This window comes from Oryza sativa, chromosome 1 (assembly GCF_034140825.1).
Source record: "Oryza sativa Japonica Group chromosome 1, ASM3414082v1".
NCBI classification, from domain to species: Eukaryota; Viridiplantae; Streptophyta; class Magnoliopsida; order Poales; family Poaceae; genus Oryza; species Oryza sativa.
Genome location: NC_089035.1, coordinates 12,658,335 through 12,671,416, shown reverse-complemented (window position 1 = coordinate 12,671,416; position 13,082 = coordinate 12,658,335). Strand labels below are relative to the sequence as shown.

The following is a 13,082-nucleotide window of genomic DNA, read 5'->3' as shown; positions in this document are numbered from 1 at the left end:
GGGAGACGATTGGCACCAGGAGGAGGTATTTGAGGAAAGATTAGGCGCGTCAGGAGCAGGGATTTGGAGCGCAGGTAGTTTTGCTAAAGTAATGCGATTTGGCGCGATACAAGAATTTGCCGCCAAGAAGGTACATGGATTTGCCGCCACTGATAGAAACTGAAATTACGATTGAGTTGAGTGAATTGTTTTTCACGGAGAATTTTTTTATAAAAAAATTGACCGGCCCAAAAAAGTGCAAAGTTTTATATCGCTGTAGCAGTAAAAAATAATAACTAGTTGGGTAACCCGCATAATTGCGCGGCTAGCACCAAAAAGTTATCTATTTTTACACATAATTCTACTTAAAATTTGTTAAATAGTTATCTCATATATCTGATCATCTTTGTGTTTCGTTTATAGTTTTATATATTCCATCAACCACCACCATCTTTTTTTACGGGCTCGTTTCTCTTCTCCTCTTTTTGTCATTTGCTACCGTTGTGTTATAAACAAACGGTTTTATTTTATTTATAAATTTTATTCATATTTGAAATCTTCTTTTTATTTTTCTAATTTTCGAAATTTTATTGTGTTGTGTTCTAGATGGATTAATTGTTGTTTCAATATTCCTTTTCTTTTTTAGAATTTTAGTTATTTTAAAATTGTATGCCTATTCAAACTCTTCTTCTTTTTTTCTAATTTCATAATTTTTTATTTCGTATTTGAATTAATCTTGTATTGGGTTCTTATACATACTCTTTTCTCAATATTGCTTATTTTTAATTACGAATTCTAGTTATTTCTAAATTATATTTCTACATGGATTATGTTTTTCTTTTCTCTGATTAATGGAAAATTTCTAGACTCTACAGCGGATGTGATGTCTCCTTTTAAAGTTGTTTTTAAGTAATACAGTAGGTAGATACTTTAAGACTTTCACCAGAAAAACCAAAAAAAAAAGAATTTTACCATCCTCATAAGCGGGCTTCACCCAAATACCATTATGTGAGTGAGCTTCGTTGAAATATCATTATCAAGTGGTGCCTACATGCTACAGTACCCAAACAAGCAGAAATGCCGCTGGACCCACATGCTCATCATCGTCATCACCGGTTCCACGCGGTTGTTGGTGGCAGCTTCATATCCATTCACTTGTCATCGTCAGCCACCGAGTTGTTGCTTTCTACTGGATCTGCGCGCTTGTCATCGTTGTCCTCCAAGCCATTGAGTTGAAGGAGGCAGATGAGAGGAGCTCGTACACTGTCCATGGTGGTGAAGAAAGGTGGAAGGAGCTAGGGGCAATTTTGTGTTGAATAGCATTCTTGCATGTATAGTTTGGTTGGGAATGGCATTTTAACGAAATCCACATGCAGAATGTTATTTTGGTGAAACTCGCTTTTGAGGATGGCATAATCACAATTTTTCTAAAAAAAAAAAACAAACAAAAAAATACACCTCCTCCGCATACTAGCAGCTCGTCACACAAACCAGCAAAAAGACTATCACCAAACCAGTCGCCGCTAAGTGTGACTGATCATTCTCATGTACTTGAGGTTACAAACGCTCCGCCAAACACAAAAACCACGAAGAAGGTTAAGAATGGGTTTCTCGTCATGCTCACGTAGAAGGGCTGAGGAGGGAGGGGTGAGAGAGAAAATGATCCACTCGTCCCTCGTGTCAACCTGATGATGATCACAGAGAAAACTATTGAGGAACAAATTCAGAGGAGATGGCAAACTCTGGGAGCGAAGACTTCCTAGACAACGCTTCCAAGGAGGTTGTGACGCCTCGAGAAAAGGAAGGCCTCACCGCCGTCATCCTATCCACAGTGTTTCCATCGCCATGCTTGAATGTGAGGTCTCCGTGTTTGCTGCCCATAGCAACACAACATGACATAGACCAGTATGTATGTACAAGGTGGATAACAGGGGTACGTGTGCGCAAATAGGCTGGCATGGTTGCGAGCGTCGTATAAATGGACCGACACGGTCCGACATAGGCAATGCGACACATGGCATAAATGACTGGAACGATAGTTGGCGGCATAGCATGGCAAGATAATGCGCAAGTTCGGTGGGTGACGGCATGACCGAGCTCGTGACAGATTTCGCCTTTTGGCGACTAGTGACCATCTTTCCTTCGCAGCTAGGCCATAGACTTTGTAAAGAGGTTCATTTTTAAAAGTAAGATTTTAAAGGCTTTCATAATTTAATTTTTTGAAGATTCGGTAGAACAAGAATCTCTCATAATTTAAATCTGTGAAAATGTTCAATAAATAAACAACAAGAATCCTCCCCCGTAAAATCTGAAAAACCCGTGGCGGTTAACTCAAATTTGGAGATTGAGATTCGGAGGCGGGGATATGAAAAGTTTTGGAAGCAGTGAAACAATCTGGCGGGCTCAGACTGAGATTTGGAGGCAAGATAATCTCATCTGACCTAAGCCAATCCCTTCATTCTATAAAGTTAAGACCCAAAGCTGAAACCTCAGCGTTCCACGTCATCACTAATTCTCAACTGTTCGATCGGTGGATGAGATCGCATATAAACCGTTGGATGAGAAGGTCTCAGGATGAAGCCCAGCCCATCACGGCCCATGTCCCCTCTCTCCAGGGTTTCTTCACCCTCCACCACATCACAACATCCGCCGCCACCACAAGCACTCTCTTCTCCCCCATCCCCGCACGCCAGCCGCCGTGCTCGGCGGACGCGGACGCGGACGAGGGAGGCGGCAGCGTGGACGCGGACGAGGACGGCGACGGCGGACGCGGACGAGGGCGGCTGCGTCGGTCCCGGTGAACGCGGACGAGGGCGGCAGCGGCGGAGGTCGTGGACGAGGACGGCGGCGGTTGGCAGAGGGAGGCGGCAGTGGTCGAGGGCGCGGTGGACGCGGACGAGGTCGGCGGCGGTGACGGACGAGGGCGGTGGCAGCGGTTGAGGACGACGGCGGACGCGGACACGGACGAAGGCAGCAGCGTCGGTCACGGTGAACACAGACGAGGGCGGCAAGCCGGCAACGGCGGCGATCGTGGCATATGATGTGATAATATGTTTTGTGATTTATTGGTTTGCAGCTCTGATGTACAGATGAGTAGCAGATGACTCGCCGTCTCTCCATCGCATATCAAGAATGCCTATTGCCTGTGATGCCTTCTATGTTTCGGTTCTGAGCAGCAGTAAGCCCATTTTTATCTGTTTTAATGCTATGTGTGTTCCTAATTTTTCTCTTCTATTTCATTAATTAATTAGTTTATCCATTGTGGGTTCTAAATAAAAAATATGTTAATTCCCTCTTGACTGACGCCATGAATCAGTGACCAGCGTTTATCTTGCAAACCCAGTTAAGTTTGCTTATCCTGAACATTTTTCTGATAGTACGTTGGTGAGCTAATCAGTTGGTCCTCTTTGTGTAGGTTGAACAAATAAGGAGGCAAGATTCTAAGGATTCAAACTCATTGCGTTTAGTTAAGCAACACAACAAGGTCAGCACTTAATCTTTTTTGTGTATGTATGGATATATTCCCTTTATTCATTGATTTGCACTACTTTAGCATAGCACTAGGCTGTCTTATATGGAAATGAATTGGTTACATGGTTCAATCTAAATGCATATATATATATACAGTAGACCCACCCGATTCCTTTTGACCAAATGCAATTTCAATTTACTAGGCACTTCCATCAGTTATCTATATGCAAAGATTAATCTTAAAATGCTACGTACTGAAAGTATCTCATGTATTTCAGCAGCAATATCAAACCACATTTGTTTCAACCATCAATACTATATGATTTAAATTGTTATAAACCTCACCATCTTAATTATTTATAGCTTTTTTCAATAGTTGATTAGAGTTGAAAATTATACGAGTATAACTATTATTTCTTCTAATATCATTGAGAAACTCCCGCAGCAACGCGCGGGGCTTCATCTAGTAGTATAAGATTCTTTTCCCCTTATCTGGACACCACCGCCCTCTCCTCTTCCTTCCTTCCCAAACACCATCCCGGCGCTCCCAACCTGCCGGCTCCTCCGCATCACTGGCTCACCGCCGTCGCTGCTGCCCCTCTCCCCGCTGTCGGTGCTGGCCCTCGAGCTCGCCGCGGGCTCCTCAGCCTCCCCTACTCAGAGCTTGCCTGCACATCAACGCCTCCTCCTGCAGTGTTCGATGGCATCCGTATCTCGAGCTTTAAGTTCCTATCTATATTCTATCCCATGAGCTGCAGTTGTTTAAGAATTGAATGTTTGCAGAGCTTGAGCAATCGTTTTCACCCTTCAAAGATTTCTCATCGGTGACTGGATTCGCTTGCTGGTGGGTTGATCTGCTAGCCGGCGTCAGCCACGCGGCCAGATCTATGCCGGGTGCTCCATGAGTAAATGAGTAAAACCATTTGTTGAACTATAGGGTAGATGTGATGAAGAGGGGCATCGGCATGGATGCATGAAGAACTGGAGCCGGCGTGGACGTCGGTGCCGAAAAGGAGAAGCCTGGAGTCCATGGCAGAGAACGATCTCATCCACCATCTTGTCGCGGGCGCCCTGCAGCTTGGTGTGGACGGGACGGGAGGGGGGAAAGGCGGAGGGGGCGGTAGGAGGCTGGGGTTGAGTCTGAGTGGCTTTCTCCGGTGGTGCACCTCGAGCCGCGTCGGTGCCGGTGCTCGGCGTGTACCTTTCTAGCTAAATCCAGGATCACAGCAACAATGGGCTCAGTTAAATATCGTTTCTTGATACCAAGTTAGACAACCTCGTTCACAAAATCCTTAACAATGGGAGAACCTTCTTCACGCGCCCACTGTCCTGAAACCCGTCCAAACCTAACAATTGATCCAAAACTAAACAATCATCCCAAACGATTGTCCCTAGCTTCCTTAAAAGAAAGAGCAAACAAGCTAACATTACGATAGGGAAGAAGAAATGAGCAGATAGTCATCGTAATTATCGGTCCCTTCATTTAATCTGAATATTATAACAAATTAGTTACCAACTTCATGATTGCTTCGACGCTGATTGCATGCAATTGCAAGACCCAATGCAAATCCTTCAATTGCAAACCGCAAACAAGTTCCAAAGCATTAGATGTAGTGGAGCACCAATGAATCATAGAGTTGGAAAGCATCTCTAAGAGCGAGTACAATAGCAAGCTACAAGTTAGCTATAAGAACACGTGGAGGAGAGAAGAGAAGAGAGAAGGAAAGCAAGCTACAGATTTGTAGCCAGCTACAATACGAACTCCAGTACGTTGTGTGTGTATGAGAGGTGGGACCATATATTAATGGTGTAGTATATGCTTATAGGTAACATATGAAGTTGGGACCATATATTAATGGTGTAGTATATGCTTATAAGTAACATATGAATGAGCTATTAGGCATCTCTAAGAGAGTACAATAGCAAGCTACAAATCAGCTATAAGAACACGTGGAGGAGAGAAGAGAAGAGAGAGAAGGAAAGCGGGCTACAGATTTGTAGAATGCTACAGCACGAACTCCAATACGTTGTGTGTATGAGAGGTTGGACCATATATTAATGGTGTAGTATATGCTTATAGGTAACTATTGTATGAATGAGCCATTAGAGCAAGTTTAATAGTATAGCCCACTACTAGCTCCAATTCATCTATAGCTAATCTAATAGCCAATTCGTACAATAGTTGCTTACTATACTATTAATATACGGTCCCACCTGTCATACATATATTGTGTCTTGGAGTCCGTGCTGCAGCTGGCTACATATATGTAGCTCGCTACTCTTCTCTCTCATCTTTTATCTCATTAAAATATCTTTATAGCTAGCTAATAGTTTGCTATTGTACCTGCTCTTAGATTGGCTATAGATGATTTAGAGCTAGTAGTTGGCTATACTATTAAACTTGCTCTAAAAAAGAGATACCGCGAATGAGCCGCCAAATGGCATAACGAACCGATGGTGGCGCGCAGTTCTCCACGCCATCGTCCTTCTCAGTCTCCATCCGTGACGACCCATCTCCACCCTCCGCTTCACTCCCCCTTCCGCCCGCCCTTCTCATATGCCCTATACACCTGTCGGAGGTCCGCCACAACCACAAGCGCCTCCACCGTGGCCTCCCTCTGCGACGCCTCCGATGAAGCAAGATCCTAAACACGTTCATATGAACCTAGGCCCCGACACCACCGTAATCACAAAAGGATGGGGCACTGGCGCCACCGCAGCCTCCGCTCTACCAACTGTTGTTACGTCTGCAGCTTGAACTTAGCAGCGGCGATGCCCGATTCAGTGGATTGGCAGTGCCTCTCCTGGTCAATCTCCTTCCGCTCCATGGCCAACTTTTGCTTCTTCGTTGGCGCCTCCACGGCCGAGGCCGGCTTGGCTGCGGCCTCTTTCTGCAAGGAAGGTTGTCGGCGAGAGTGGTGGGCGGCCTCTTCTTTCCGGCCATCGATGCGCCCCACCAATCTCAGCTTAGCTCGAGGTGGCGAAGGCTGTGAGTAGAAGAGTTTATGCTGATGCGAGAAGACGGCGAAGCATGGAGCACAGCCGGCTCCGCCGCCACCGTAGGCCCCGACAGCGACGCATCTAGAAGGGGAGGGAGAAGAAGGGGGAGGGTCCCCGATAGTGGCTCCGAAGTGGCCGCGCTGCGGCCGCACCGGCCACAATGTCGCCAGAGAAGGAGGCAGCGTTAATGCGGCCGCCATGCCGGGGAAGCGACGGCAACATCACCAGCCACCATCCCCTGTCTTCCCTCCTCCTTCCTTCCTTCGTGGCCGGTGGGCGGGGTGGGGGACAACAAGGGGGGAGGGAGCGCCGGTGCCTGTGCGGCGTGGGGAACAACGACACTCGTGGCCTGCTTCGCCACCGCCGCCGACCCTGTTGCCGACAGGCACAGGGGGAGGGAATGATGGCGCGGAGAAGGAACAAGGAGGGAGGTGGCAATACCCACCGCACACAAAGTTACATGCGGTAAGCATGCAGGGCGGGAGCTGTCAAATATACAAACAACTGCATGCAAAGCAATGTATAGCTAAGAAGAGAACATCCAAATAAAAACAAACAAAAAAACAGAGCACATGCGGCAACTGCCAGGAAACTGGAAAAAAAAGTTCCCCAGTCGAGGAGCTCCCACCTTGGGCAAAAACGGAGAGGAGCAGAACCATGATAGGGTTTGCAGACAGCTGACCGGGCAAAAATGGATTCTGGAGTGACATGGATTCTTGATGGTAATTGTGACAACTGCTTGAAAAGTAATAAAGGAAGTGAAATTTAGATGAATTTTGCCAGTTTTTTTCTCTCAACGTAGCCCATTTATCGATTCAAACTAGTAGCTTAGTCAATAACCGTGATAAGTACCCGTTGGTTTTGCGAACCCCGGATTCCACTGCTTTGACATCTCCTAGGCGAAGCAATGCGGCACGGCGCAGCGTAGCGATGGAGGTGGGCGGTGGCGACCCTAGTTAGCGTCACAATGCGGTAGAGATGGAGGCAAGCAACGGTGGGGCTTCGTTTCCTCTCCCCTTCCTGTTCCCCTACCTCGTCATTCGGGTCAGCCCAATGCCGTGTTGGTGGTGGACGGTGCAGCGTCCCCAGCTGGCAGGGTGAGATGGCGGAGATGGAGGCGGGTAGCTGCTGGGCAATGGTGCGGAGGGCTTCCTCTCCCTCCTCCCTCCCACTCGCTTCCTCCTATCTCACAGGGCGAGGCGAGGAGTAACTACATTGGAGGTGGACGGCGGCGTTGGCCTTGGCTGGTGGGGGTCATGGTAGAAATGGAGGCAGCTAGTGGCAATGGTGTCGACAATGGAGATGAGAGGCACGGTGGGGCCAGAGCTCGGTGTTGATGGGGGCGTTCTGAGAGGTGGATGGGTTGGCATGGTGGCGCACTAGTGGTGTGTGCAGTAGTGGTGATAGGGCCTAGGTGGCGATGGTGATGTTTGTGGTGGTGTTGGTAGAGGTGGTGGTTGGTTTGCTCAGTGGTGGTGATGGTGGCTAATCAGCTCAGTGACAAACTAGGGGCGAAGCCGAGCGCCATTGGCAGCACCAAGGGTGGTGGTAGAGGTCAGCGACTAAAACGGCATGGCGGCGGTGGCGGCAGCAGCACCAAGAGTGGTGGCAAACATCAGTGACAAAGACGGTGTGGTGGTGGTGGTTCCACGATGAGATAGGCTGTGATGGTAGCTCATTAAAGATTATGGTTTGTGACGATGATTCGTGTTGTGGCGGTGGCTCTCTGGTGAGATAAGATGCAGTAAGCTTGGTGGAGATCATGGTTTGCGGCAAGGATGGTGTGGTGGTGGCAATTCTTCGGTGAGAGAAGCTTCGGCGGCTTGACAGAGGTGAGGTTCTACGGCGGTCATGAAGGGGCAGCATGATCGCTTTCGCGCGATGTGGCGACGATTTTCAGAGAGATAAGCTATGGCGGCTTAGCGGAGGCGGTGCTTTGCAACGATGATGGGTGATGGACACATTCACGCCAAGGAGGCATAGATTGTTCGCCAGATATGAAATTGACGCTTGGTGACATGAGACGGTTGGATAGACTAGCTTAGTCCCCTTCCTCCGCTGATGGTAGAGCGAAGGAGTTTTTACGGTTGCTGCAACTTCAACGAGATGGCGTGGTGGCGAAAAGGCGGGTTAGCTTTGCATCCCCCAATGTTTGAAATGTTGAGGAAAAACTTGAAGCAATCTTCTAGTCTTTTCTTTTTGGTTGATTGTTTTTGTGTGTACCTTGGTTATGAGATGTGCATCGTATACACTCGTGCAATATTTGGCAGTGTACATCTATTTATGGATATAGAGATCAGATTTCTATCCATTATCTTAAAAAAAAATGAGACCTCCATATTTATCCTAAGCTTATCCTAGTTTAATTTGAATCTTATCCTAGCTTTTTCACTTAAATTCTTGTATGAAAAACCATTAGTGCCTCACTACGCAATGTCCGGGGTGCACCGCCAATCTGCCATGCCGCTATGTACGATGTCCAGCGGCGTATCATCGTCCTACCGATCACTGCCGCGGTTGCCCGCAGACGACGCCTAGAGTGGATCGACTCGGGGCCGGCGACGCGGGTCGATCTCTCGGGAGGCGGGACGGGGGCCAATGAGCTCGGAGGCGACGTCCTCAACGGCGGATCGAGCGACGATGAAGGCGATAGGGCCATTAGTTTCTCTACTGGAATAAGTTCATTTTTGGTCCCTTAACTTGAAAGCGAGTTCGATTTTCGTTCTCGAACAGAAATACCAGATACAACGGGTCCCTCAACTGTTAAAACCGGTGCAACGGGTCTCTCAACGGGTCCCATGGCAGTATAGCAAGGTGGTTTTATCCGACGTGGCACTTTGATTTGACCTGTGTCAACAACACTTAGTCAGCATGGACTCGCACATCAGCACCTCTTCACCTATTTCTCTCTTTCTTCCCAGTTCCCGTCTCAGCGTGGGGAGAGCAGTGAGAAGCCGGCGGTGGGCAATGATGAGGATGGCGGCCGACTGCTCGTGACGAGGACGAGCCGACGAGAACTGGGCGGTTTTGACGGAGGGCACCTCGGGCGCCGCCTCGAGAATTGCCCACTGGAGCGTCGGTTTCCTCGCTAGGCTGGTCGCCCTCTGCCAGGGCGCCATGGCCTGCCGTGCCGGAATCTCTGCGCCGCACTGCAGATCTTGATCACCATGCTGCAGTCCGTCACAGCTGAGGCGTCGGTCGTTGAACCAGGACCCACCGAAGCCTGCTCGTCTCACCGGCTCCATCTCTTATAGTAAAAAACAAACTGAAAAACGACTAAGCGACATGACCGGTTCTGAAACAACCAAGCCGTAATGCATGCCAGAACCTCGACAACCACGCCCTCTTCGCGCAGTCGCGCGCTCCGTGTCGGCCTCGCCGAACTGGGAGTAGCAGGGCGCCGCACGAGCTGGTGGGCATCGAGGACTCCACACACGCGCATCGCTCGTGAAGGTGGCGCCACCCAGCGCCGCCGTACGTCACGGTGTACAGGCTTGCGGTGCCGAGCCGACGGCACCTGCGGAGACGGTGAGCGCCGTGGAGGCGTCGCCTTTGCCCCCCGCCGGAGCCGGTCGACCCCGCCGCCGGCCTTCTCCTCTCTGCTCGCCGCTTAGGGTGATGATAACAGCCGAACGGGAAGGAAGAGAGAGATAGGTGGATAGAAAGGTAAAGAGGTGGCCCACTGGCTTTTGGGCCAACTGATGGGCCCGTGGGCCGTGGAAGGATGCAAAATACTAGGGCAACACTTGTTTTATCTTGGTGGGGGTGGATTAGCGTGAGCTAGTAATACGTTCTGCCGCCGGCAACCACGCCACCACCGCCGCCGCCGGCAACTCCCGTCGTCCCGTCTCAACTTCCCCCACGCCACCGCCGCCGCATCTCCTCATTCTTCCCGCCGCAGCTGCGATGATGATGAATCCAGTGGCCGGTGATGCGGCTATCGGCCGGCAGTAGGGGCCGCCGGGGCTGACCGGCTTGGGATGCAGGAACGGCGCGCATGGCTGCAGGTTCGAGTCAGAATAATTTTCTTATTAGAGTTGGAAATAGAATCCGTGTCTTCTTAGTCCTGTAGTGGTGGGTGTCGGAATCGGCCCCGCCCCCTCTATATGATCCGGAGCCTTGCTCCTCAATAATCCTCCCTTAAGGAGGGCAATAAGGAAGCTGGAGAATTCGGATTTTTTATCAGTAAAGAGGGGATCGATGGAGCAGGTTTCTTCTTCTTCTGTTACCGGTGAATTACTGGAGCAGGAAGCTCCACCTTCGACCCCCGGTCTCGATTGGTCCCAGCTTCCCGCGGACCTGCTCATCCGCATCTTTGGCACGCTGGAGATCACAGATATCTTCAGCTCTGGCGTGGTTTGCCGCTCCTGGCATGCCAGCTATCTAGAGGCTCGCCGCCTCGGAATTTGCTCCAATAACCCCGGGCCGTGCCTTGTTTTCTCCTCTAGCGACCGTGATCCTAGTGTTGCCACCCTGCACAGCCTCACCACAGGGAAGGACTACTATGTTACCATGCCGGATCCTCCTTTCCGTACCCGCTATATAGTCGGGTCCTCGCATGGCTGGCTTATTACAGCCGACGAGCGGTCCAATCTGCTCCTTGTCAATCCTGCGACTCAGGCTCAGATCGCCATGCCGCCACCGGAAACAATAGCGAATGTCAAGATACGTTGCAATGGTGAGGGAATGCTAGATGGTTATGATCTTTTTACAATGGATATGTCATCACGAGATTTTGATGATGAGGCAGAGCCCATTGATCTTTCCTGGGAAGAAGGCCGCTTTTACTTCTACATGAGGGTTGTCCTGTCAGCAGATCCATCCAGTGGAAACTGCACTGTAATGATCCTGCATTTGCTACATAATCTCCTTTCCTTTGCAAGGGTGGGTGCCACTCATTGGACCTGGATCAATGTTAATGAGCTATGTTGGAACTATCATGATGTTTTGTACAACGATGATGATAGATTGTTCTATGCAATCCGAGGCAATGGTGATGTTCATGCTATCAATACAAATGGACCCTCTCCAATATTAAGGGTTGTCTTAGACGCCAAGAACTCACTCATCAATTGTGCCAAGTACATTGTTCTGTCAGAATCAGGTGATCTTCTTCAAGTATGGAGGTATTATCACTATGTTAATAATAACAAGGAGAGGAGGACCAGGGAATTGGTTGTTTATAAGGTTGATCTTGTTGAACACAAGCTTGTTGAACTTAAGGATATTGAAGGCCATGCATTGTTTATTGGTTTCAATAGCTCCTTCCTACGAGTAGAAGATTTCCCCATGTTGACTCCAAACAGTGTCTACTGTACAGATGATACAGTTCATTATATTTATCATTCAAGGTTTGGTTTTCGAGAGGTTAGTGCCTTCCATTTGGAAGATAGTAGTTTCACCGATCTGCTACCTATTGGTTCGCGGTTGAATTGGCCTCCTCCTGTTTGGTTTAGGCCATCATATTCTAAAGGTAAATAGAACCATTGCTTCGAGTGTTACATATTTATGTTTATTTACATCTCTATCTATTCATATTCTCTTGTGATAGGTAATATTACTTTTTTGCAAGTTATATAGAGTCGTTCTGAACAAAGAACTTTTGATTGAAACAGTGAACTTTGGCTATACATCACTTAGATCCATCAACATTTGTAGTTTTTTCATGTTTTGTTAGAGCAATCTTTTGTTTTTCAGGTACACTGTGCCATAATTCTGCAGATTGAGCAGTCACGAATTGAGCATATGCTGATCGCTGTACGGATCATGCTACTTCCTCTATTTCATATTATAAGACTTTCTAGCATTGCCCACATTCATATATATGTTAATAAATCTAGACATATATATGTACCTAGATTCATTAACATCTATATGAATGTGGACAATGTTAGAAAGTCTTATAACCTGAAATGGAGGTAGTATAAAATAATGTGTAAACAACGCATGCCAATGGCGCCTACAGCCTAACTTGTGTTACTGTCATGTTCAGCAATAATCTATTAATCATGCGTTTCATATCTTCGCTCTGTTGTGAGAACTTGTTAGTTGTTACTTTATTATGCAGAAAGCAAAGTCTTGTGCTGTGTCACTTCTTGATGAAAGTTTCTCTGTTTATGCTAAACGGAGCTCGGGGGTTTTTCATGAGATTGAGATTTGAGAGACCGCATCTTTTTTTAGAAAAAAAACGGAAAAAGAAAAGAAGAGCTGTGCGATATTGGGAGATGGTAAATAATGGATGTTGAGCTATAGCCTATAGGTAAAGTTTTTAGACGACCTAGTATTAATTTCTGGTTCTCGGTCTCTACGACAACGCATCCCCGTTCCCCAACTGTACGCCCTCATTGTCATGACCTGAGGCAGAGACTAATTGAGTGTAGGTAAATTTTATAAAACTATACGTATTTGCATACTTGAACCAAATTTTCGTAAAACTATAGATTAAGAAACAGACACTGCAGTGGAAGTAACAGTTTGTTCTACCAAAGCAGTGGCCCAAATATCACAACCCTTGTGCCATTTCAGAACCTGCTGCAAGAAAATTTCAGATAAATTGGTAGTTGAGGCAGGTGTCTGAACCCCAGTCGCCATTGTACTGAAATTTCAAAGACACTTTTCAGCCCAGTTGCACT

The 13,082-nt window shown here is 47.8% G+C and overlaps 1 protein-coding gene across 4 annotated transcripts; it reads left to right on the top strand.

Moving 5' to 3' along the window:
• The first annotated feature begins 2,627 nt into the window (after positions 1–2,627).
• Positions 2,628–12,474, top strand: LOC4326973 (F-box protein At5g25290). Of its 4 annotated transcripts, XM_066311386.1 has the most exons (5): positions 2,628–2,967; positions 3,056–3,157; positions 3,296–3,321; positions 3,395–11,923; positions 12,148–12,474. In XM_066311386.1, exons 4-5 carry the CDS (start codon positions 10,651–10,653, stop codon positions 12,174–12,176), a joined length of 1,302 nt encoding a protein of 433 aa, XP_066167483.1. In that variant the 5' UTR covers positions 2,628–2,967; positions 3,056–3,157; positions 3,296–3,321; positions 3,395–10,650; the 3' UTR covers positions 12,177–12,474. The 4 variants fall into 4 exon arrangements, with proteins under 4 accessions (XP_066167483.1, XP_066167482.1, XP_066167480.1 ...); XM_066311385.1 differs by lacking the exon at positions 3,296–3,321; XM_066311383.1 differs by having other exon boundaries at positions 2,628–3,157.
• Positions 12,475–13,082: the final 608 nt, after the last annotated feature.